Source organism: Mesoplodon densirostris, chromosome 4, assembly GCF_025265405.1.
Source record: "Mesoplodon densirostris isolate mMesDen1 chromosome 4, mMesDen1 primary haplotype, whole genome shotgun sequence".
Taxonomy (NCBI): Eukaryota; Metazoa; Chordata; class Mammalia; order Artiodactyla; family Ziphiidae; genus Mesoplodon; species Mesoplodon densirostris.
This window is the reverse complement of record NC_082664.1, coordinates 3,416,168-3,442,691: the sequence shown is the minus strand read 5'-3', so window position 1 is coordinate 3,442,691 and position 26,524 is coordinate 3,416,168. Positions and strand designations below refer to the sequence as shown.

At 49.9% G+C, this 26,524-nt stretch overlaps 1 protein-coding gene across 1 annotated transcript in view; it reads right to left on the bottom strand.

The window, feature by feature from the left end:
- Positions 1-26,524, bottom strand: part of CDC42BPB (CDC42 binding protein kinase beta) — a 113,157-nt gene that overhangs the window by 33,997 nt on the left and 52,636 nt on the right. Inside the window, 9 exon segments of the mRNA XM_060095590.1 lie at positions 863-996; positions 1,877-1,996; positions 2,078-2,244; positions 4,147-4,226; positions 5,835-6,083; positions 7,902-8,102; positions 9,926-10,019; positions 17,595-17,743; positions 24,974-25,069. Of these exon segments, the coding sequence (XP_059951573.1) occupies positions 863-996; positions 1,877-1,996; positions 2,078-2,244; positions 4,147-4,226; positions 5,835-6,083; positions 7,902-8,102; positions 9,926-10,019; positions 17,595-17,743; positions 24,974-25,069 (1,290 nt within the window).

The window sequence follows — 26,524 nt, the reverse complement described above, 5'->3', positions numbered from 1 at the left end:
TACTTAAACCCAGCAGAACCAGAAAAGAACATATTATATACAAAAATGCTTAAGATTTCAATCAAAGTAAAGGACTGTATAAAAACAATCTGCTCCTCCCTGCAGCCGATCCCTTGACAACTGGGCGGCTCGGTCACCGTGGCACCTGCTGGCGTGTGGCCGGAAGCAGCAGGATCTGAGCAGGCCGGCAGGGCAGCTCCCGCCACAGGGAGGAGACGCCCCTGTGGACCCGCCCACTGCAAGTTTCTCCCGCCCACCTGCGCCTCTGAGACGAAGCCCTGCAGGTGGTCCGATACCACGGGGAACGGAAATCCTGCTCGATTCAGAAAACAGGCCCCGACCGCAGGGTCAACAACCGAGTGTACTTTAGGAAACACGGTCCTCACTGGTGTGAACATACTGCTGTCTGAACACAGTTGGACGTGTCTCACTGAAAATCAATGTCACGAAGGAGCTACGGCCTCTTTCGCAAAGCCTGGCCAGAGCTGCAGGCAGCTGCAGGCCGGGCAGGAAGGACAGGGACTCTGGCTCGGGTGAGGACAAGCGCCCTGAGCCAGCTGGGTCAGCGCAGGGAAAACCCTCAGCCCTCACATGGGGATACCGCCCGCTCAGCAGGCTGTGTCCGAGGTTAAAGACGGTGACCATAAAGTGCGCCCGTGCAGCCGAGGCGCCGAAGAGCACCCGCGACCGCGAGCAGCCCCACGGTAACCGGGCGCCAGTTTCACTCCTTGTGAGCCTCGGCAGCAGGGGCCAGGATCCCGCACACAGACGAGGGGCCTGGACGTCCTCGAACGTACGCACGAACTCAACCTCACCCTCTGCAAGATCACGTAGGCCTCTCTCACACAAACGAGGCCCCTACCTTGTGGAAATCCTCCTTTTCCTGCCGCACCAGGCGGTACTGCTTCTCCAGGCCTTTCAGTCGATGTGCGGAATCCTCGTGCTCCTGGCGGAGGGTCACCGTGTCCTCAAGCTGTCGCTCGAGCCGATTGGAATCTGAGTAAAAGAGAAAAGAAAGCGTATTCCCTTACGCGCACAACTTTGTGATCTGACTTACTGACAGGGAATCATTTAATAATCCCAAATGCCCCCGAGGCTTTTTTGACGTTCTCTCTCAGGCACGCACATGGCCACCTGCACACCTGAGCAGACGCACCAGACTTGGCTCCGCCCCCTGTCTACGCACCCTTCCCCGGGACCGTGAGCCCCAGGGCGGCACGCACCTCTCTGTCTCGCCCTTGCTCCCTGTGTGAGCCAGCCCTGTGCAGCCGAGTGGTGCAGGAGGGTTTTAGTACGTAATGGACTCGATGGAAGCCCTTTTCTGGATCGGGATAGTGGGTCCCAGATAGGAAACAGAGAGGAGGCAACTGACTCGGGTTTGATTTGAGATGAGAGTCAAGTACCGCAGCAACCCATGTGTCAGGCAAAGGGTTAAGACTTAAGGGTGACTTGAGTCTCCAGGAAGCTCTGATAACCTAGGAACCACAAAACACACACTGTCGTGACAGCAGAACCAGCACCTAAAACACTGGAAAGTGAGTACAGCCACTGAGGGAAGCTTCAGAAAGGAAAGTCATGGCAATTCTGTCTTAGGGCGACAAAGAGGAGAATTAAGATAGAGAGACGCAGAATATTCTGAGAGTGTATGCATAAAATATTAAGAACCGATTCTAGCTGTAACTATAACATTATAGTATTAGAGTTAAGCAAGTTGGAGAAATGATTTTAAATAAACTGACAAAACACCAGAACGCTTTGCTAAAGTTTAACATTTTTTCCCTGCTTTTCCATCCAATGAAAAGGACTCTGAAAATTTTCTTGGCAGAGACGAATGCCCAAGAGTAGAGACTAAGCAGTCTGACTTCAGAACACTTACCTGCTATTTTGTTCTTCAAACGCTCGATTTCTTCGTTCAGCTTTTTGATCTCCTTATCCCGGGCCGAACCGCCCAGGGCCCGGGCCGAGCCGTGGAGGGACTGGACGGTCTGGGTGGACTCTGGGGAAGAGACACACACGTGAGTGCAGGCCCATGGCAGTGGCGAGCAGACCCCACCGCAGAGGCCCCGCTGCCACTCACCCTGCAGCTTCCTGCTCAGCTCCAGCCTCTCCTGCTCCAGCCTCCGGATCCTCCTCTCATAGGCTTCAACCTGCAAGCTGTTCTCCAAGTCCCGCTGCACACCCTCATCTCTGGTTAACGTGCTGGACTGCATCGTGCTCTTCAGAGAGCCCCGGTCAGAAAAACAGCTGCAAATAAAGCAACAGGGTTTTCTGATCTACTGAGAATTTACAGTGATTCCATTAGCATTTAAAAACTTCCTGGGGTAAAAGATAAGCCTTTTTAAATTGGCAAACAAAAACACTTGTGAAAAGACTTTATTGTTTATGGAGCCAAAATTAGACAAGAGTCTTCCTTCCTGCAACTGACTGTGTGACAACGGGCAGCGAAGAGGGACGCCCTCAGAGCTGGCCAGAGACACTGCCTCTGCAGGGGAGGGGACGGTAATCTCTTTCTTTCTTGTTGAAGTACTGTTGATTTACAATGCTGTGCTAGTACAGAGCATAGCTTCTAAATCATCGCGTCCGCTCAACTAGACACTGAGCAGAGAAGGCCTTCTGCATGAGGAGCTGGGCTGGGGGGGCCCGGCTGGGCTCAGGCAGAGGCTTCCCGGGACGCTCACCCGGGAGGCCTGCGGCACAGTGAGCCGGCGAGGGCACGCTGGCTCCACACTGACTGGAGACGGTTCCTTCCACCCTCTGGGGCTCATCCTCCCCCGAAGGCTGAGCACCCGTAAGGTCCCTCAATCCCAGCGTCTCAGCAGCAGTTAAGCTCCTCAACAACGACCAGCCGACTCACAACGCACAGACCAAGGCCGAGGATGGTTCCCTCCATCAGAGCTTAACTCGGGGACAGGTTACTTAGTTCCTCTTGCTTTTAACTGACAGTGATGTCAGGGACGTTTCTGAGTCCTACAGCGCATGCGGTGAGGCACCCGTCGTGCACGCCAAGCACACACACACTCAGGAGGGGCTGGCTGGTGCTTCCCACAGGTGGCCCGAGGATGCCGTGCCAGCTGGCACTGCCAGAGTCCGGGGTCCGTTCCAGAAGGAGGCCCCTGGACCCAACCCGACACACCTGAGCCTCGGTCGGGGGGCGGGGCTGGGATCCACAGGTGTGGTCAGCGCCCAGTAAGCTGACTGCAGTGGGACGGTGTAGAGCCCCTGCAGGGGGGCTAATGAGTCACTGCGCCCAGCACACCCTGGAACGCCTCCTCTTGGCTGGAAGGCACGTGCCAGAACTTTGGCTCACGTGCTGTTTAACTCTGGCATCCACACCTCAAGAGAGTTTCTACAAGCTTGAGCCCAAGTAACCCTCTTCTGCAAGGAATCTGTATCACTTCAGGCACCGTGGCAGCTCCATGTGTTTTATTTTGCCCGCCTTTCTTCCCAACCCCTCTCTTCTTGGCCCAGTTTCCTTTTAAAAGCATGTTAGAGCGTCTCCGGCAACACAACTCTGCCAGAGGCCCATTCGAGACAGAGGCCGACGCAGACGAACACCAGCCGGGGGCTCCCGGGGCTGGAGCCACACGTGGGGCTGATGCTCTCCGCTCTGGTGGGGACTGTACTGCAGTCCCACTCATGGGAGCGACGGGGCCGCGGCTAAGAGCCCTACAAAAGCGAGTGGGAGCCCTGATGAAGATGGCACTCAGCCGGGAGTGAATGGACACCGGGCCACTAACTGCGGCCACTGAGGTCCCATCAGCACAAACGCTGCCAGTGCCGATGGCCTACAGAGATCAGGCGCCAGCAAACTATGGCCCGAGGGCCAAATCCTCTTGAGCCTGCGTTTGTACCTCCCATAAGCTAAAAATGGTTTTTACATTTTTAATGGGTTGTTAAAAAAGAAAAGTACACAACCGAGATCAGAAAGCCTAAAGTATGTGCCACCAGGCCCTTCATGGAGAAAGTCTGCCGACCCCGCTGTATGTGGCATCACGTGAAGCACCAGGTGTGCATTTTTAAAGGACAAAGCCATCCGACGCTCCATTAAGCACAGCCCTCTCAGCGCTCGGACTGCTCACACCCCCCACCCCCCACCCCGCATGGGAAGGCGCCTGCTCTGCTGCTGAGCGATAAATGCTGACATACCTCTCCGTGGTGAACGTAAAACCGATGAATGGCAAATGTAATCCAGAAAAGCCCGTATGAGAACCAGGAGGTAATATTTCCTGCGCAAGAACACACACAACATAAACGAAATTATGTTCAAACAAATGGCAAACGAGGGAGAAAAAGTATTACCCCAGGATGAACTCAAGAGTGCAGTGGGGAGAACGGAGGGTGCTTCTGGAATGTTGCCTCCATGGTGCCACCTGCATGGGGCCGGGTACCAGCAGGTCCACTTCCCGCTCCTGGCAGGGGCCAAAGCATGACGCAGCTAAGGGGATAAACCCACTGCTTTTGATGATCATAATGGCACGGGCCCAACTTGGATCAGGCTGCTAACTGTGAACCTTCTAAAGCGGCAAGATCCCCACTCACCGTGACCCTGGGCAGGGAGGAGTGGGGGACCCGGGGCAGGGGTTTGGGCTCTGGGTTCCTGGCCTGAAACAGAGGCCAAAGCAGAAGCAGAGTTTGGAACCCAAAGGTAGACCGTTTAGACCATTTTAGGTTTACTACAACTCTGTTTTTCAATATGAGGGTCCTTCTCTATTAAAAATAAAAGCAAAGTTATTTATCTGGAGAATTTCAGTGTGGAAACAGTTTCTTTGAAGTACAGGAAAAATCCTTTCAACAATGATAATACTTTTCTCAGTCTTTTCTCACATCATCTAAACGTCAGCCCTTATTTTACCAAGAAAAAGTCTGTATGGAATAATCAAGATTTTTCTTTTACTTGCTTGAAACCTCAGTTTCTCTATCCCCAAACAAAGACACACGTATAGACTAATAGGGCTGAGTTTGATGAGGCTAAAATAGTTGTACAGCGTATGAGCGAAACTCTCTGGGGGCCAAAGGTACACTGACACGTGCATCAGAGGCCCTGGCAGAAAAGGTCAGACACCAGACGGGTCCCAGGGCCACATCCCAACTTGAAAAACCCACGACCTGAAACATCAGCAATTCAAAATCGGCCCATCACCACTGTCACTCCTGACCCCGAGGCATAAGGAAACATTCACGCACACGCTGAACACACGTGATGGCAGGAAGTCCGGATGTCCTCACGCACAGGGTCAGTGAGAAGGACCGGAAACTCTGAGCCCACGTACTACCTGTGGGGCCGCAGGCGGGCTCCAGGCAGTGGGACAACGGAAGTGACGTTCTAATGTGATAACGTACCTGACGCCGTTTCGCAAAGGTACAAAGCCATGAAGATAAAATTAATTCTGATGAATTCTAAAACAAAATAGCTATTTAATAACTCCATTTTACTCAAATTGAGTAACCCATCTTTTTTTTTTTTGTGGTACACGGGCCTCTCATGGCTGTGGCCTCTCCCGTTGCGGAGCACAGGCTCAGCGGCCATGGCTCACGGGCCCAGCCGCTCTGCGGCACGTGGGATCCTCCCGGACTGGGGCACGAACCCGTGTCCCCTGCATCGGCAGGTGGACTCTCAACCACTGCGCCACCAGGGAAACCCGAGTAACCCATCATTTTAAAAAAGGGATGTTAAGGACCAAGCCGTAGGCTGGGATAAAAGGTACGTTTTCTTGAGACAATTGCCAAAATTTCTGGAGCCCAGCACAGTTCTAAGATTCACCACCTCCAAGGCGAGCGACCCTGTGCACGGCAGACCCCCTGGGGTGTGACACAGGGACGGCCGCCGCACTTACAGCGTTCCTCAGCACGTCGTCATCCACGTCGAAGTTGGACGTGTCGGAAGGACTGCTCACGTCCGGGATGTACGGGGCTTCCAGGCTTCGTATGTCTTCCCAGTTCAGCCCCTGGAAGAACGCGTGCTTCTTGAAGTCCTCCACCCCGTTCTGTCCCAGCCGGCGCTCCCTGCTGCAGATCAGCCTCTGGATGAGGTCTTTCGCCTCCTCGGACACATCCGTGACGTGGGATGGGAACTGAAACCGCTCCTGGAGTGGGAGGGGGGCAGATCAGAGGACACGTGATGAAAACACTCAGAAAAATCTAAGGTGCACAGACATCACAGGGAACAGAGTAGAAACAACAGCTCCAAAGCAACAGTCACTTTTTATTTCGTGGTAACTAAGTGCAACCAAAGCTAATGAAGCCAAATTCCAGAAAAGCAAACATAAAAATCCTAAGTCTTGCTGGTTTTCCTCATGGCAGACTTGTTACCACATTGCACATAAATTAAAACAGCGATAAATTTTCACCTATCAAGGTGGCAAAGAATGCTGACAACAGGCTGTGGGTGGGAGAGAAACTGGCACAGCCTTTCAGAACGCATTTTGCCAACAGCTGTGGCAGTTCCACTTCCAACAATTTAGTCTAGAGAAACGGTCCCAAAGAGAAAACATAACATGTTCATGATGCCATTCTATTGCAACCAAGAAAAGTGAAAATTACCTAAATGCTCATCAAAAAGGGACTTGTTAAAACAACATATGGTGCACACATACACAGAGAGTAAGGTCCACCTCTGCGTGCTGAGCAGAAAGATGACCAAAACCCCGGTCATATGCAATGTGATGCCATTTATTTAAATGCCAACCCCCCACGCCAGCTTAAGTCCACAAGGCCACACACCACCATGGCACAGTGGGCCTGAGCACTGAGCTGCCCCTGCTGTCCAGGCCTCACCTCTGTGACCTACCTCTAAAAGAGCACAGCTGCACAGGGCTGCAGTGGAGACTGAATAAAAGAACGAAGAGACCACTAGGCCAGGCCCCACGGGCGGCAGCCGCTCGGAAACAGCAGGTCTTAGAATTTAACCAAGTCCTATCTGTTACCTTAACCACGCTCATCACTGCGAAGTGCATGGGGTGTTTTTCACCATCTATTTACTGCATGCATTTTTGCATGTCTGAAGTTTTTACAGTAAGTATATATTAATTTAAAAATAAAAAATTATTTCTACTTTGGGAAAAGTGTTTTCTTAAAAAACAGTCTAACTTGCTTTGATTTAAACAGAAGACCCTTTACCACTTTACTGTTAATCTGCTCCCTACTTGAGCAAATAAAGGGAGACAGGGCTGCAGGACAGATGGCAGACAAGTGCGAACCGTGCTGGGGTGTGTGAGTGACGGAGCAGGCGGGGAAAAAAAGAATGCGGTAAGCGAACAGGCAGAAAGGATGACACTGGCATTAGAAAGACATTTCAAGAGGAGCGTGAAGAAAAAACACGGATGACAAAAACACTAGGTGGAAGAAGAAATAATAAACAGAAAGACGAAGGAAACAGAAGAGAGCAATGTTGAAGTGAAAAATGAATAGCTGGGAAAAGGAAAGGGGAAAAATAAGAGGAAAAGAAATAGCATCAAGAAAGGACTACGAACGCTACTATGTTGAGATGTGTGATCTGTTCATGACAACTGACTTCTGGGCAAACAGGTTTGAGAGTCCGAGCTGGCATCTGACGGATCCAGAAGCACAGGTCACAGTGGTCAGTGGGCCACCCTCTCTGGCAACTCCCACCCCACACGGCACCGCGGGTACCTGCGTCTTCCTACCGAAGCCCGCTCGCTTCTCCTGCAGGGATCCTGGCCTGATGAACCCGTCACCCTCCGCCAGGAAACAGGAGCATCCTTGGAACCTCCCCTCCCACCCATGCCTTCTGCGCCAGCGGCCTGTGCAGACTCCCGTCGGGCTGCCCAGCCTGCTCCACCCCATCCCTCTTCCCCAGTGACTCCCCCTCAGGCTGCCTTCCTTGCCTCGGGGCCTGCGCCTCGGGACTAGAGCAAACAGGGTGTGGAAATGCAACCGCTTACTTCATGGTTCATGATCTTTCCATAGGTCTCCACAAGGGATTCTGCGTAAAACGGCGTTTCTCCATAGAGCATCTCGTACATGCAGACGCCCAGAGACCACCAGTCGCACTCAGGGCCGTACTTGCCCATGCCGTCCTCCATCGCCTGCAGGATCTCTGGGGAGATGTAGTCAGGGGTGCCCACGGCCACAGAGGACTGCACCTTAGGGGAGAGGGCGGTTGGTGTTGAGGGGTAACCCTAGGGCATCTCTACTTTCAAATTCCTAATTATTTTCTCTAAAACAGGGACAGCAGATGATGAAATCATCCTGGAATAAAACTGGCACCTGATCATGATTTATAAACCTAAGAATTCAAAATTCAATGCAAGTAAGTGTTCCTACAGCACTAAACATCAGGCAATGTCCAGAATGCACGAGACTCTTGCACACTGGGTCTTTCAACGCCCAAATGCCCACCAAGCCTCCACATGGCACTGAAGACCCACATTCTCCACTGCGGCTCAAAGTGTGGTCCAAGGACCATGTGCATCCAGCCCAGCCCTTCTCAGACTTTCATGCAGGGACACCATGTACCTGTGAGACAGAGATTCTAAGACGCTGCATTTCTAACATGCTCCCAGGGGAAGTCCAGGCTGCTCACCACACCCTACCCTCTGGCCCCCAAACAGGAACGTCTGCAAGTAGGTCCAGGGACCAGCTGGGTGCCTGGACACTCCCTACATGGGGCACTGGGAATGGACCTGAATGCAGCGACACCTCTATGGAGAGCTACAACTGGTGAGGAGGCAAGGGGGCTGCGCAGGCTGAGAGGTCACAGACCGGCCTCAGAGCACGTGGAGTCCACAGGCCTGAGGGTCAGGCAGGACACGGAGACGAACAACCAAGAAGGCCCATCTGCACAAAGACCAGGCTCTCCCCGGGTGCCAGCCCCAGAGCCATCTGGATGACTCAGCAGGGAGTCCTCAGGGCTCTGACCGGGCAGCAGGGCGACAGCTGTCAGGAGCCATCGCAGGGTGGGTGCCACCGGGACGGGGGTGCCATGCAGGTAAGAAAGGTGACCAACACTCCGGCTCAGACCAAGGCCACTGCTCCCAGCGTTACAAGACTGGCTTCGGGGACAGCACCGATATATCAATCAACGCGTGGTCAAGACTTCCAGAAATAAGAGACTGGCTTTGTGGAGAGAAAGTGAGTAAATCGCTTCACTCTTTTGAAAACACTGTCAAGTGATGCCAGTTTTACAGGTTCTTTTACTGCTGCTTGAAAACTCACAGTAAGAAGGGGGGCGGGGGTCTGCTCTCCTCTGGAGAAGTAGTTGCATTAGACTTTATGATATGTGTAGGTTCTAAAGAAGAAAAGTCTCCCAAACACCTCACACTGAAACTGCGACCAGGGCCGCAAGGGAGAACGCAGCTGATTCCCTAACGCAGTGCAAGCCGCTGGCTGGGAGCAGCTGAGTGAGGTGCGGCAGCCCCACTTGAGGCCACTCAGCCAGCGTGCTGGTCCAGCGGAGGCCCAAGCCCGGCCTCCTGGCGACGGCCCCTCTGGGGAGGTCCTCCTGCTGTGCGGGGAGTGTCCGTTGGCCCTTGGAACAGGGGTATCAAGGCCCCCATTTCTACATCTGCAACACCCCTGGCTGACAGGAAGTCCCGCCCCAGACAGAAACGAGAATGCACCGTCACCCAGTTAAGGCCTGTCCACCTAGCAGGCATTTTAAGCAAGGACCCAAGGGCTGCCTCTCTTCCACTGCCGTGCTGGCATGCTTTTAGCTGCCTAGGGATCTGAGGAAACCTGACAACTCCCCTTTTAGAAGGCATACGTATTATTTTTGTAAACATAAAAAACAATAAAGATGTTTTAAACTTAATAGAAAATTTCAACTGTCTCCTAAGCGCATTCTTCTTAATTTACATTAATAAACTTGGTTTCTTAATTGTATCTCAAACTGAAAATGTAAATAAGCCCCTTCTAATTGCAAGCAAACCCCAAAACCAAATGGAAAATCTCCAGCAAAAATACCTACAGTTCCATCATCATTCATCTTCAAACACGATCCAAAGTCAGCCAGGCGGATATGACCATTCACATCCAAAAGGACATTGTCAGGTTTAATGTCTCTGTTAGTAAAATAAATACACAAGTTAACCATTTCCATGCAACACATTAGGTAGGTCAAAGCCCTTAACTGGTAGCGGGTCACTGGGGGAAATGCTAGCATCAGTCATGACAGCTGTAACAATCCAAGAAAACATCCCTGTGATGATGCAGTCAGGCACGGCAGCAGCAGTCACCACCAGCGCTCATTCCTGCACAGCGGTTAATCCCCCATTAACACGCTGAGACACCGTTACTGTTCCCACCCACCCACCCAGCCTGCGAACCAATGCTTCCAGAGCACCTGCCTCATGCCAGGCGCTGCTCTCGAGCCCGGGCGTACGACAGTACCAAGACCGCTCTGCCCTGCCTTCACGAAGCCTCACACCAGCTGGGGTGTCAGGAAATGAACATGCACATGCACAGATATGCACATGGTCTTGGCATCCCTGAGTACAATCCACAGGGCAAGTGCTACACAGAAACAGGAGGAGATATAAAAAGAGGTAGAGAGACAGAGTGTGAAGCGAGTCAAGGTGGCCATCACCACCGAGAAGAGACGCCTGAGCAACTGGGGCCAAACAGCTACAGACCAACAAAGCACCACGTACCCCCAAACTGTATTTTATAGACAATGACAGGGAAGCTCCAGAGTGGAGTAGTCTACCCAGTCATACAGCAGCAGGAAAGTAAACTGTCCCACTAAACCCGTGGTCTTACTGACTGTTCTTCTGTGCACTTGCCAACACCGGGCAGGGATGGGGGGACGGCAGGGTGGACTTTAAGGAACTAGCCCTCCTTCCTGGCAGAATAAGCTTATGCGACTGGAAAAGCCACATAAACACGAAAAGGAACATAAACTTTAAAAGCAGAGGAAGACATTCACCAAGAGGAGTACAAGGATGTTTCCAGCAGCACAACTTGTAACAGTCACAAAGTGGGATCCACCTAACGTCCAACTGCAGGAGACAGGTAAAGCAGCGGGCTGTCCTCACGTGACAGAACGCTACATCTCAGTGAAAACACATGGGAGCACCAACTACCCCCAACACCACAGACGAGTCTCACAAAGAAACGTGAGCAAAAGATGATGACAATTCTTACCCAAAAAGATAAACAAAGCAAAAAACCCTTCTAGCACTCCAAACTGAAATAAATCTCCTTAAATAAATACTCAGGAATATGAAAAGCAAAATAATATAATCCCTCAGTGAGTCAGAAAAATAAAAACTAAGAACAGGGGACTTCCCTGGTGGTTCAGTGGTTAAGACTCCATGCTTCTACTGCAGGGGGCGTGGGTTCAATCCCTGGTCAGGGAACTAAGATCCCACATGCCCTGCAGTGTGGCAAAACAAAAAGCAAACAAAAAAAAAACTACAAACAGAACTAGACAAACATAGGGAGAAGTGAAAAGAGAGTTGATTTAACCCAGGAAAGAAACAGAAGAAAAAGAAAAAATCTTAATAGAAATAAGGACTAAATTATAAGATGCCAAAGGGGAATCAATTTAAATAAAAATCTAATGAAAGGCATTGAAGAAATGGAGGAAAAGGTCTGAAAGAATAAAAATGAGACAAAGAATTAAAAAGGGTCAGAGAAAGTAGCTGGAGACTGAAATGGAAAACAAGCAAAGAAGGCACAACATATACATAACAGGAGTCCCTAAAGAAATCAAAACAATAAAGCATAACTAACATTTGAAACTATACTCCAAGAGAACTTTCCAGAAGTAAAAAAGACCCGAATCTACAGACTAAAGGGCCCATCAAATTTAAAAATAAACAAATAAAATGTCCTGTTTTTTGGAGCCAGACAAGTTGATATGGAACAACCAACATGGAAGAATAGCTAGAAAAACACTGAAGAGAAAGAGGTATGATGGGGGGACTTGGCCTTACGTGATTTCAAGCCTCCATGATTAAAGTAGTGTGGTCCCAGAGCACAGAGAGAAAGACGACAATGGAACAGAATAGAATGTCCAGAAACAGACCAAATTCATAAAGAAACTGAGTATATAATAAAGATGTTATCTCAGATCAGTGGGCAAAGACGCAAGTAAGTTTCATGCTGGGACAACTGAAGAGCCTTTTAGTTAAAGATAAAATCAGATCCATTCTTTATACAAGAATAAACTACAAATGGATCAGAGATCCATACATAAAAAATAAAAATATTAGAAGAAAACATGGGTTTTCTTTCTCTCTGGGGTTTGAAAAAAAAAGTACTTCTAACTATGACTCAAAATCCCAATGTAATAAAAGACCAATAAATTTAATACGTTAAAAAAATCTGCATGGCAAAAGACTACAATAAGCAAAATCAAAAAGCAAAATGCAAACTTGGAAAAAATATTTGCAACATATATTACAGATAAAGGGCAAATATTTAGCAACTGAAGGGAAAAAGCTAGAAATCAGAAAAATGGGCAAATGACATGAAATAAACAACTCACACAGACACACACAGAAAGATATAAAAATGAAATTCAACTCCACAAGAAAGACAAAAAACAAAAACAAAAAAAACCCAACTGTACACCATCTCTAATCCATCAGATGGCAAAAGCATAAAAATACACTATGTTGCCAAGGCTGCAAGCAAACAGGCACTTTCATACACTGCTGGTAGGAACACAAAAAGGTGTATCTCTACAGAAGGAAACTGGCAACATCTGATAAAGCTAATAAAAAATGTTAGTGTATATCTAATATGTATTTTATTTCTCTGTCGATCCAGTGATCCCACTTCTAGGAATTCACCCTAAAGACATACTGACAATACAAAAAGATGTATGTATGAGGTTACTCATTACTGCATTATTTATAATTGCAAAATACTAGAAACAACCTAAATATCCACCCACAAGAGAATTAACTATGGTACCGATACATGTGGCGTGCTATGCAAATGTAAAAAAGAATGAAGAGCTCCATGAACTGATACAGAATGATTTCTAGGATATGTTAAGTGAAAAAAAACAAAATGCGTAAGTGCATATTTAACCATGCTACCTTCTGTTTAAGGAAAGGAGAAATAAGGAAACATGTGCTAATCTTGCATATATAAACACACACATACACACACACACACGATAAACAGAAAACAAGGAACTGGTTACTTAGAAGGGGCAGGGAATGAGGTGGATGCGATACGGAAGGAAGTGACAGTTCTGAGTATAACCTTGTTTAGTTTTGGTATTATTGAAGCATGCTTGTGTTCTACATGCTTAAAAAATGAAACGAAATCAACAAAGATGGGAACGGGCGCCTGAAATGGAAAGCTGATGAAACCAGTGAACCCAATCGTATTTCAAACCAGTAACACAACAGCACTAAAGGGAAATGGGGTAGAAAAAAACCCCAAACCTAAGTAACTTACGGCAGAGAACCTGACACTTGCAGTTGGGAGGTGGGGTTAGGGCTAGGGTTAGGTTTGTTTTTAGTAGGATAAAAGCAGAGCGAGGGTCCCTGGTAGCTTAGCACTTCCCTGGTGGTGCAGTGGTTAAGAGTCCGCCTGCCAATGCAGGGGACGCGGGATCGACCCCTGGTCCAGGAAGATCCCACATGCCGCGGAGCAGCTAAGCCCGTGCTTCACAACTACGGAGCCTGCGCTCTAGAGCCTGCGAGCCACAACTCCTGAAGCCCGCGCGCCTAGAGCCCATGCTCTGCAACAAGAGAAGCCACTGCAATGAGAAGCCCACACACCGCAACGAAGAGTAGCCCCCACTCGCCGCAACTAGAGAAAAGCCTGCGCGCAGCAACAAAGACCCAACGCAGCCAAAAATAAGTAAGTAAATAAATAAATTTATAAATTATAGTAATAAAAAAAGCAGAGCGATTCTGAAGCTACTTCAGATACATGGCAGGGCTGGGAAAATGACTGGACGTGCTGGTGCTGCTGGGAGCCAGAGGGGGAGACGGAAATGGACCGGGAGAAAGCCAGAAGGGTAACTCGTGATTCCCAAATTGGACATGGGTCTGTGTGTATAAATGCGGACGTGTACGGACATGTACTTTACTCTGTCCACTGAGGGGCCTAAAGCAGACACCCTGTAACTCTGAGCACACCCAGCACCCAGATATGGTCTTTAAAACCATTCCCCACTAAAGGAACCAGGGTTCCTCAGAGAAGGTACGAGATGAGCCAGAAACTAAGGCAGTTCTCAAAAACGATGAGGGCACGTCAGAAACATGGGAGTCAGCTAGAAGGGGCTTCCACTGGCCAAATATGGGACAATATAAGCATAAAAAGAATTCAGACAATGACAAATTATAAACCGTTGGGGTGACAAAGGATCCATGTACCCACACTGATAATAAACAGACAAATGGGAGAGAAGGGAGTTGCTTCAACGTGGAGGGGATCCTGGAGTTTGGAAATTGTCATTTTGCAACCATCACAGTAAAGGCTGGCCCGGGCAAAAATCATCAACAGATACTAAACGTAGGGGCAAACTCTGAAGAGGATGTATGCATGATCTTAAATAAGTGTCTCCCCACAGGTTGCTTTTAGATACAAAGGGGAAAAAGTCCTAACTATGCAGCAGTGAATCACTACTTGAGTCTAAGAAGACGGGTGGGGAGGGTCTTCACAAAGGCTGCCCCTCTCCCCTTATACCCTCCAGAGGCGTTCAGCTGCTAACCATCTGCGTGCACCTTTTTTTTTCAAAGGTGTTGGATTATCTGGGCAGCATGATTCTCTATTTAAAATATAATATCATCAATAAATGTTATTTTAAAAAAAACTGAATTGCCCATTTGCATGCAGGGAGGTTACAAAGAAAGTCCCTCTCAGCACAGCACCAGGGAGGCCGAGGGCAAGGACTAACCCAGAGCGGCTACCAGCAGTGCTTCTGAGCTGGGCAGGTGGTCCCCACAGCACCAACTGAGAGAGCAGCCAATCCAAGAGCTGACCGTCCCCACGGGCCACCACCCTGCTTGGGACTAACCCAGCCCATTCTCCCTCCAAGCCCGGCGGGGGCCGCTTTTCCAGCAGAGTCAGGCGCACAGCTGAGCAGCAGCTCCAGTCCCCGAAAGTGCCTTTGCTCTGTCGGCTGCTGTGACTGGCTAAAACGCTGGAATTGGCCGGGGCGGGGCGGGGCCGGGTGGGTGGGCGGGTGGGGTTACAGCCCTGGACAGACTGCAGTCTGTTTTCCTTCCTGTTCTGCCTGTGATGCTGAGAAGGGAGGCCCTCCCGCCCACTGCTGTCCCATTTCTGAGAGACACACGGTGCGCCTGTGAGGCTTCCTACTGCAAAACCAAGCCGCAGGCTCGGTGGAGGTGGCGCAGGGCTGGTCCCCGTGCCCCCACGGACGGGCCTCCGTGCCAGCCCGGCTCCTGGAGGCCCCGGGCCGCCTCTGTCTCCGTCCAGGGCCTCTACTCCCACTCCACACCTCTTCTACTTGGCTTTCTGATTTTCCTTTCCTAAGGCCTTTTTTGGTCTCTGAATATTCCTTCTCTTAAAAGTGTACCTGTTCTTATTTCGATCGTAAGTTGAACGTATGCTTTTCTCTCTGGGGATGTGATTTCCCAGCTGCAATCCTTCGTGAGCCTGTCGCTCTCGGTCTCTGCCTTTGCTGGCATCTGGGGCTGACCTCTCAGGAAGCGGCAGCACCCACCGTGGTGGGGGGCTCCCAAGTCCGAGCTCCCCATTGCTTCTTGCACAGTGAGCCTCGCAGGGGTCCAAAGCCGGGTAGCAGCCATCCTGGGCAGGAGCGTGTGGCCCCAGGCAAGCTGCCCCCCCGCTCCCAGGGCAATGAGGTCACACTCTTGGCAGGACTTGAAGGGCTGTTACTTTGACACTGGGAGCCATTGCTACCCTCAGAGCAGGAGCTGCGTCTACTTAGGAAAATCCCTGACAGGCTCAGAGGCTCAGCCCAACCACAGTGCAAGGTCAGGGGACTCATGACAGCTGCAAACCTCTCGACGGCAACACTAAATTCCACACGGGATCATCTATCAGTCACGTATGTGAATGGAATTAAGATGCTCCTCTCAAAAAAATTATTTCACACACCTCCTTTTCCAGAAACTGCTGGAGGATACGTGCCACCAAATCAAAAGAATAAACCAAGAAAGAGAAAGACGCACGACTCAGAAAACAAGGGAGCCCATCCCAGGGAGACGGGAAGAGAACCTCTCCACTCAAAAAGAAACCTCAGGATGAGAGCCACCAGAGCAGGAAGGCGTGGGAAAGACAGAAGGGATGGATCCAGGAAGGGAGACTGAGGATGGCTGGTGTGTCTGAACGTACAGAGCTTTATAATTTGGTCACGATATTTGGGGATAGTTAGTGGCAGCTACACAGAGAAGTAGCCAAAGAAAAAACAGTGCAATTATTAACTCCAGAGGAAACACAACTTTATAGAGGAAGTGTAACTATTTATACCACAAGGCTCATCTGTAATATTTACACAGTATATTATAAACACCAAACACTGATCTAACCAGAAGTTATTACATTTGACCCCAGAACAACACCGGGGCTGGGGTGCCAACCTCTGCACAGTTGAAAATCTTGAGTATAATTTCACAGTCGGCCCTCCATACCCATGGGTCTGCACCCACAGACCGTGTAGGACTGTAGTATGTACTTAGTGAAAGAAATCTGAGTATAAGCGGACCCGTGTAGTTCAAACCCATGTTGTTCAAGGGCCAACTGCATTTTACTAACTGGGGCCAGATGGGAGAGGGAAGTTTGAGAGTCTGTGTGGGAGACACAGGGACGAGAGAGCGATGTACTTACCGGTGTCAAAGAGTCAAATCTCCATTTCCACAGACGTGGTCTAAGACCTCCCCAGCCCCCACACAAAGTGAAACAGCAACAGAAGCCCGTTATTTAGAAATAGGAAAGTAAACAGAAGAAACAAGTAAAAATTATCCATCATTACCTATGGCAAGGGGCATCAGGGAGGGGGATGGCTGGAGACTCACGTTCTGTTATAAGCCCTGGACAACTATTTGACTTTTTAAAGCTACTGCTGTGAAATACTTTGATAAAAATAAGTAAAACAGAACAAAACCAACAAAACCCCACCCAAACCCCACAGGACGAAAGCACTGTCTGAAATGGCAGAATGAGACTGACACAGAGGCACAGGCTGGCTGAGGCACTAAGGCGGCTGTCCTGGCGGGGGAGGGGGGAGGGGGAGGGCAGGAGGGGGCCCCACCCCCACCTGACATGCAAGGGCAGTTACACTCACTCAGTTCAAGTCCTTTACGATGCTGTGATGTGAGCCCCTCTCCTCAACCCAAGCCCCCTTTCCTGAGTGTTTTATGGGTGATTGAGGCATGAGCTCTGGGGGGTGGGCAGAGGAGAACATGCGCCAATGGCAGCTAAATATCAAAAGACAAGGTGACTTCAGCTGACAGCAATTAGAGCGTCACAACAGTCACATAAAGCTTGGGTCTCCTGGGAGCCAGGTGCTGGGGTGTAAAGCAGCGACCTGGTAAGGCATCCTGCACCATGGCAGTCAAAGGGAGGACCCACTAACCGCATGACTTCCCTGCATAGCCTGGAACGATGACCCAGGGGACTCTGAAAGGAATATCCTGACACATTAAAGGTGATTTCCATAAAATATGTAACAAGGTGATTACCTGTGCACGTAATGAAGCTGATGGATGGAATCAATAGCCAACACCATTTCACCAATGTAGAATCTTGCCATATCTTCTGGAAGCTTGTCCTCAAATTTACTGAGCAGGGTCAGTAAATCACCACCCACGTAATAATCCATGACTAAGTACTACAATTGGGAAGAGAAGGGCAGAGAAGACGACATTCAGTCACCACGAAACCTAACAACCAAAGGTCAGCTTCCACTGCAGGAGCTCTGGACGCCTCGAGTCCGGGTGGACGGCTTCCTGCTGTTCCTGTCACCCAGGACTTCCCCCCGGAACAAGGACCCTGATGGACCATAACGCTGCTGTAGTTGAGAACAGATTTCAGTAAATACTTATTCTTCTTGTCAATAAAATTTCTACCTGTACAACACAATCAGATGGTATCAATATAGAAGTCAAATTCTATTTATAAACTGATGAAAGGACCACTGTTTTTTTTTTTTTGGATTTTATTTATTTTTATACAGCAGGTTCTTATTAGTTATCTACTTTATACATATTAATGTATGTATGTCAATCCCAACCTCCCAATTCATCCCACCCCCACCCCCCCACCCTCCCTGCTTGGTGTCCATGTAAGGACACCTGTGTCTCTATTTCTGCCTTGCAAACTGGTTCATCTGTACCATTTTTCTAGATTCCACAGGTATGTGTTAATATATTTGTTTTTCTCTTTCTGACTTACTTCACTCTGTATGACAGTCTCTAGGTCCATCCATGTCTCTACAAATGACCAAATTTCGTTCCTTTTTAATGGCTGAATAATATACAAGATATTGTTGTGGGGGTTTTTTTGCCACACCGGGCGGCATACGGGATCTTAGCTCCCCGACCAGGGATTGAACCTGCACCCTCTGCAACAGAGGCACAGAGTCTTAACCACTGGGCCACCAGGGAAGCCCCCGAAAGGACTGCTGATTTCTTGATATCGTTAAATCTTCCTATGTAAACTAGCAGTGTTATTATTTTTGATTTGTACAAACCATTTTTTCATATTCTTCAGAAATATTTTACCCCAATCCCCTTCATTTTTATTGAATGACTCTTTAAATTCTATAGTGCTTTACAATTTTCAAGTTTCACACACATGTTCTCATATAATCCCACAGAAACCCCCTTTTCAATTCCCTACCCCTATACTGCCCCTCTCCCTTCCCTCTCCCCAATGGTAACCATTAGTTTGTTCTATATATCTGTGAGTCTGCTTTTTTGTTATATTTACTAGTCTGTTGTATTTTTTAGATTCCACATATAAGTGATATCATACAATATTTGTCTTTCTCTGACTTATTTCACTTAGCATAATACCCTCCCATCCACCCATGCTGCTACAAATGGCAAAATTTCATTCTTTCTTATGGCTGAGTAGTATTCCATTATATATATGTTATATACATATATACATCTTCTTTATCCATTCATCTGTTGATGGACGCCTAGGCTGGCAATTGTAACAAAAAAAAATGCTGCTATGAACACTGGGGTGCATATATCTTTTCAAATTTGTGTTTTTGGTGGGGGTTTTTTTGGATATATACCCAGGAGTGGAATTGCTGGGTCATATAGTAATTCTATTTTTAGCTTTTTGAGAAAATGCCATACTGTTCTCCATAGTGGCTGCACCAATTTACATTCTCACCAACAGTGCAGGAGGGCTCTCTCTTCTCCACAACCTTGCCAACGTTTCATTATTTGTGTTCTTTTGGATGATAGCCATTCTGACAGGTGTGAGGTGATATCTCACTGTGGTTTTGATTTGCATTTCCCTGATGATTAGCGATGTTGTGCGTCTTTTCATGTGCCTGTTGGCCATCCGCATTTCCTCTTTGGAAAAATGTCTAATCAGTTCTTCCACCCCCCTTTTTTTTAAATTTATTTATTTTGGCTGTGTTGGGTCTTCATTGCTGTGTGAGGGCTTTCTTAGTTGCGGTGTGCGGGCTTCTCATTGCGGTGGCTTCTCTTGCTGCAGAGCACGGGCTCTAGGCGTGCAGGCTTCAGTAGCTGCAGCACAGGGCTCAGTAGTTGTGGCTTGTGGGCTCTAGAGCACAGGCTCAGTAGTTGTGGCACATGGGCTTAGTTGCTCCGCAGCATGTGGGATCTTCCCAGACCAGGGATCAAACCCGTGTGTCCCCTGCACTGGCAGGTGGATTCCTAACCACTGTGCCACCAGGGAAGTTCCCTTCCGCCCATTTTTTAATCAGGTTAAAGAAGAATAAACAAATAATAATATTTTCAAAATGTCTGAAGAAAGAAACAGAATGAAGTCCCATAACATACATTATAAAGAACTGAAAATTAAAATAGTTTTGTGTTGATTCACGGATATAGTGAGAGACTAATGAAATACAAAATTCAAAAGGAAAATAAATGTATATGGAAATTTCACCTACAGTAAAGGCAGGAGAGGAAAGAGCAGAGGCAGGTTCACGGTGTCTCACTGGAGACCCCAGCCCACGGGTAGGCAGCTGAGCCTCCGTCTCCCCAAGTGTCTGCTCCCCAAAGGGCTGGTGTTTCTACACGTGCAGGGAAGATATTCCACGTTTGAGAAAGGGCATCCGGGGCTATGGTCTGACGGGTGTCCCCGCTGGCTCAGCGCACACTGTACACCCTGTTCTCAGGGCCATGCTGCTGTCCCCGGTGAGCTGAGCTGTCACTGCCATCAGTAAAGCTCTGTCACCTGCACCTGACCCGCTTTCTCTGCCAGGAAACCTCGGGAATGGCCACACCTCATGTGAGTGATTCCAACAGTTGATGACCTGCCTGATTCCGACTCTGGGCGGGGCTCGACGCCCCCAGGGCCATGGGTGGTAAGAGTCTGCGATCGGTCCAGGGAGGGACCAAGCGTGTGGGGACGTGGGGGCAGGACATCCCAACACTTGGATACTCTTTGTCTAGACCACAAACTGGCACAGGAAGAAGATGCCAACTTCTTTAAACAAAAACGTGAAAATAACAAACATCCTTGATTATGAAAAACAGATGATCTTCTTCTGAAGATATGCTAGAATGAAAACTTCCTGGACAGGAACTTTTTCTTTTTCTTTGTGAGAAATCCTCCCCCTCCAAAATTGGAAGGACTTTATAAATCATGTCAAGAGGCACACAGGAACCAGCATAGGCAGAAGACGCCAACTCCTTTAGGAAAAAAAATATGTGGAGATGACAAACATCCTTGATTATGACAGACCATCTTCTTCAGAGCAAATGCTAAGATAATAACTGCCTAGATGGGGAAAATACACATATACACGTACATATATTTAATCAGTGGAAAAAATGACCGAAGGGTTCGACACTCCAGGAAGTGCTCTAAGAGCTAATGGCCTGAAGCGGAAGCACAGATAATACTCCATCAAGTTTTATGTGGTTTAAAACTATCTCTCCAGGTTCTCCTGCCACGCAAAAAGGACACAGGACCAGAGAAGGGAGGTGAATTACCTAGAATCACAAAACCAGCAGCTCTTATTAGAAAAACAGTTTCATGAACAAACTGAAAGGTAAGTTCCTATGGGTGCATCCCCATGGAAGGGTCAGACAATGCACTGCTGGAAGGGAAACCAGAGCCCCAAGAGGGAAAAGGCCGAGGCGCTGGGTGTGCTCCCCCAACAGCACTGGGCCGTCCCTTCGCTCAGAGCTCACAGGCCCGGGGCCAGCAGTGCTGGGCAGCCTTCCACCGGAAGACAGCCCCTCTGGCTGCACCCTGAAGGCTACGGTGGAGGAGCCCCAGGGGCTGTGGCGACCCGATGGGGTCATCCCACCAGTCAGAGAGAGACTGGCATAGCCAGAGTCAGGGCGGCAGCCAGCACCCCTACTGCTGGGGCTGCCGAGCAGAGACCGCTGGAGAAGCTGTTCCTTATAGGAACCGCCCCCTTTGATGCTTTTAAGAGACGATGCTCTGGTCTGAGCAGTTAACTTTTAACCAATGAGCAGAGAGAGGAAATCCCACTCCCCGATGACTCAGCCAGAGAGACAATCCTTTAGTATCACGGAGACCGTAGTACTAAGAGTTACTTAGTAACTATGTAACTATGACGTGCTGTGCCTTCAGGTTCAACGACTTACGGCCACCATCGCTGTCAATCCTCAAAACAGCCCTCACCACAGCTACTGTCATGACCGCGGTTTACAGGTCAGGAAAGGAGGCTTGATGGCGCGGCCTCAGTCACACAGCTGGCAAGTGGCAGAGCTAGGCTGTGAACCCAGGCAACTGGGCTCCAGGCCCTTGGTCTTAATTTGAGGCGCAGTGTCTCCTGGGAGAGGGCAGCCATCAGCCTGTGGCCGGGCCTGTCTAAGGAGGAAGCCTCCCCTGCAGACCCCTGCTCTCAACAGCCCTCCCATCCTGCCTCAGAACTCGGCTTTCGAGACTCACCTCACTTGACCCCTCCGCTGAGAAGCTTCCCTGATCTCCCTGCCCCCTCCTGCCCGACGGCAGCCTCAGCTGGGCCTCCCACCCTGGCCTCCTGGCACTGTCGCCCGTCCCTTCCACCCGAGAGCGGCTTCCACGGGCGGGAGTCCTGTCGCTCCCACGCCTGCACAACTCGGTCACACAGACGACTCTCAAAGGCCCTCTGCTCACTCACTCTCTCAATAACAAACTTGTCAGCACCCACTAGGCGACGGGTCCCTCCTCCACGGGGCTGACATCACGTGGGGGGAGGTGGACACAGGAATTCAGAGTGACGGGGACCAGGAAGAAAACCCAACTGTAGGCGTGGGAGGGCCCAACTGGCGGCTCCCGCACACGGGCCACCGCGAGGACCCAGGCCCGGGGGTCTGAAGGGCAGGAGGAAGCCGGCTGGGCCAGGGTCGCCTTCCAGACAAAGGGACCGAGAGGAGCAGGAACGTGGGCCCTGGAGACACGGGAACCGGCGACTGGGGCGGCGACTGGGGCAGAGTGCGGCGAGTGCGGACGGGCTGAGGCCAGGCCCCACGGGCCACGGCGGGGACTTTGGGCTCCACTCTGAGAACCACGAGAAGCTGTACCCTGCTCCATGATTACAGCTTCCTCTGGCTGCCCTGTGCAGGGCAGACTGGAGGGGGAGGGACGAGAGCAGGACCAGGGAGGGGCCCGGCAGGAGGTGAGGGTGACGGCGCTGGGGAGGGAGCTGGGCAGAGCGCAGGTAATCCGGGGGAGCAGACCACAGCACCTGTGGATGGACACGCGGGTGAGGGAGAGTCGGGTGCCCCTAAAGAAAACAGTGGGAGTGAGGCAAGCGCCACATCTAGCGGAGCTCGACGGTTTCCCTGTCCACCTAGAAATCTGAAAAGAAAAACAGAAGTGTATCACAGCGGTGCCAAATACGACCGATGGGCTCCTGGAAACAAGTTCACGAGCAGAGTGACCTGCAGAGGCTGATGAGGCGGCAAGGAGAAACGTATTTGTGGAATAAGAGAACGCTACCAGTTACGTCCCCCGTCACATAGCACAGAATCCTGACTTGAGTCAATAAGGCAACACCCTTTTAGTCACTGGTGAAACAAGTTTAATTTTTACGAAACGCCCAGTCTAGATACCCACAGTAGCAACTCTAACGCAAGCGGGCTCTCTGGGGCGGGCTCCGTGTCACAAAAGACCCCTCACCCCACTGCGCCCTGCGCCCCAGCGGCACTCAGGCTGCCCACTTCCCGCCTCGTTCCTCCTCACCTCCTCACCTCCTCCCCGCAAGGCAGGGACTGCCCCTAAAAACGCCACTCGTGGGTGGCAGCGGCAGGGGCCACACCCGGTCTTGCAGCCCCGTGGTCACGCACTAGGAAGGGCCAGGGCCCCTGCCAGCCTTCTCTCTGCAGTTTTCACCGTACGTCTGACTGGGGAGCTCCCAAACTCAAGAAGATGCTCCATCACCGGAATTCCTTACCGGCTGTCCTAACTCGGAATAAGCTGGCAACACGCTATGCTGACTGCAGGGAAAATATGTGAAACAAAAAAAGTTGTCTTCCTTCTGTACAGACCCAGACTAGCATTCCTTAGAGACTTCATTCAGTTCTTATCAAAATAGGAAGTGAACTGGAGACAGTCCACTCAACGCAGGGACACTGGTCCCGGAAGCAACGGGTTATGGAGAGATGGCCCCAGGGCAGGAGGACTCTGCTCTCGGCCAGAGGGAGGGCACCGGGCACCACCTCCTGCCAGAGGGGCCCGGGCTGGGTCCTGGCACAATCCCTGTATCTATCTGTGTGATAAGCTTAGACAAATGACTTCCTCCCTCCTTGCCCCAGACCCCATTCATAAAATGGTGAAAAATCATGAGTGCCTAACTCACTTGGCCACCGGGAAGACTGACCACGATAACCCATAGGCTGTGCTCAATAAACCCCAGCTGCCCCTTCCATCAAAATACGTATTTTTTCAACCTAAATAAAGAGTATAACAAACTATTTTACCTAATCCTAGGCCACTGAACCTAAGGGATTTCTCTGATGTCTGCAAGAGATTATTTTAAGATAAACAAAAGAAATCCTCCAGGACTCCACTCGTTGCAAGCCAACGGAGCCCACTACTGAGAGTGAACTTCCAAGTCAGCCGTGTTGAGAACACAGCCGAGGCCCTGCCCTCGAAGCCCCGGGCGGCCACTGCTGGGGAAACGTGCCGGCTGTGCCTCGGCCGGAGGAGCTGGGCTGAGACGCTTCCCTGAGGTCTGCGCAGGCCCCGTCTACCCAGAGCTCCACAATGCAGACACGTTTAGGTTCAGGCAAACCTGGAAGGTCATTCTCAGAGTTAAAAGTCCTAACAAAGCAGTCGTGAGTCACTCAGGGCCTGAGCCAAAAGCCTGGCTTCCCTTTCACTCCGAACTGGTTGTCTTGCATCTGTTCTACTAGGTGTCCGAGCGCAACTCCACCCACACACGTGAATCACAAAGCTGATCAGCCTACACTGCAAGTGAGCCCCAGCTCCAATCAGAACAAACAGGTGACAAGAACAAGGGGACCAAGAGTCACCCCAAAACCTGTGTCAGCGGCTCCAGTGGGGAGGGCTGCACACCAGCACATGCCACCCGACCTGGCCGTCAGGGAAACGTGGCAGAAACACCCACTCAGTTAAAGGGTCAAACATTTTAAATCCCCACAGCAATTTCTTATACTTTTACGTAATTCAAGATAGAAAATGTTTTAAACCCCCACTTTATAATAAACCAAGTGAATAAAATAAGCACCTTATCTAGTGATTAGAGGGAAAAAGTCCACCTGATGATTACATGAAAACAAACCCTCAGTTTTATCTGTCAAATATACATTTAAGCAACGACAGTTCCAAAGTGTCTCACTCATTTTTTAGTGGCAGCACAAAGGAACCGAAACACTTCAGTGAGATGCCATTTGATAGAGTCCTTAAGTTCTTCGTGACCCACACCTACCAGGTAATTTTCATCCTGAAAGGCATAGTGCAGCGTGGTGATCCACTGACAGTCCCCATTCACCAGCACATCGCGTTCTTCCCGGAAACAAGCCGTCTGTAAAGAATTGGGGAGAAAGTCGGTCTGTGTCCATCGGGAGAGTGCCCTGCAGAGCACAGTCCCAAGCAGAAAGAGGCTCTGGAGACAGTGTCCCCTGTCCTCTGGGACGCAGGGACCCAGGCGCACCGCCGCCTCCTGGCACCAGCTGAACCTCTGCTCTCTCCTGCTCCTGCAGCCCGACCCTCACCCCGGTGCACCAAGGGCCGCTGAGAACTCACCTCCCCACCTGGGGCTCGCACCCACCCTCCCACACACGCCGCTTCCAGGGCCAGCACGCCAGGTCCACCCCAGCTCACGCGTGCGTTTCAGCTACAGCTTCTGAGCTGCCCCCCATTCCAGCGTCGCCGACTTCTCGGCGCAGCCTGTGGTGTGGCTGCCCCTCATGTCCCGTCCCCTCCACCCCACCCCCATCGCAGGACTACAGTTCAGGAGCCACACGGCTGGCGGGACAGGGCACAAACCTGCTTACTGATCTGAGTTACAGATCTGGGTCAGTTATTTTCAAGAAACGTGATTTATTTACAGTATACTGATGCACACGATCCTAACAGGATTCTACTATGAAGATTCATGGCCTGTAGCACACGGGCAAAAGGCCGTCTTCTAGGCTGCTGTGGGTTTGTTTTTTTTTAAGAGCTTTAATACACAGGTAGAATCCGTATTTAAAAGGAACCAGGTCTTTGGCATAATTATAATAAGACATCCTCTTTCTGGACCACAGAAGATTTTAATTCCTCCTTGTATTTCCAACTTGCAAAGCTTAAGAAAACTAACAGCACCCCTAGGGGAGGATTTGCACACAGCACCGCAGCAAGCTCTCCACCTGTTCTCTCAGGGAGTCTCCTGGTGACCTTCAGAACTTGTTTTTCTACAAGTTTTTCTTTTCTAAACTTTTAAAGAGTTTTTTTCCTTTGAAAACGGGATTGAGGTAGATGTGTCCCGTTCTCCTAACTGAAGCAGACGAGAGAACTTAACAACGTCCAGATGTGCAGAGACAAGTGGTTCTGAAACTACCATGGCCCCCAGACCACAGGCCTGGGGAAGGGGCACAGAAAGAAAACCTGAGTCTTGGGGCCGGGGCCAGCCCAGAACCCCCAGTGTCTGGAACACTGTTTCCACCAGATTCTGATCCACATCCTCAAGTGCCAAACTAACAACACTCAGCATAAAGCCCGTTCTAAAACCGGGATCGCCAGTATGGTACCCACAGAGAGGAAATATACATACTGTTCAGTAGTTTTAAGAGCAGATAAACTTTCTAATTTTTTTTTTTATGACCAAAAAAAAAAAGAACTAAAAGCCCAGCCTGGTCTACAAGTTATGAACTTCCATTGCTTAGTGACTTTTCTACTGCCAACTCTTGTTGAATTCATGCTTTTAAAGATGAGTTTTTGAAGTCAATATTATAAAATTAAATGTTTAAAATAAGCCTACTAAGGGCTTCCCTGGTGG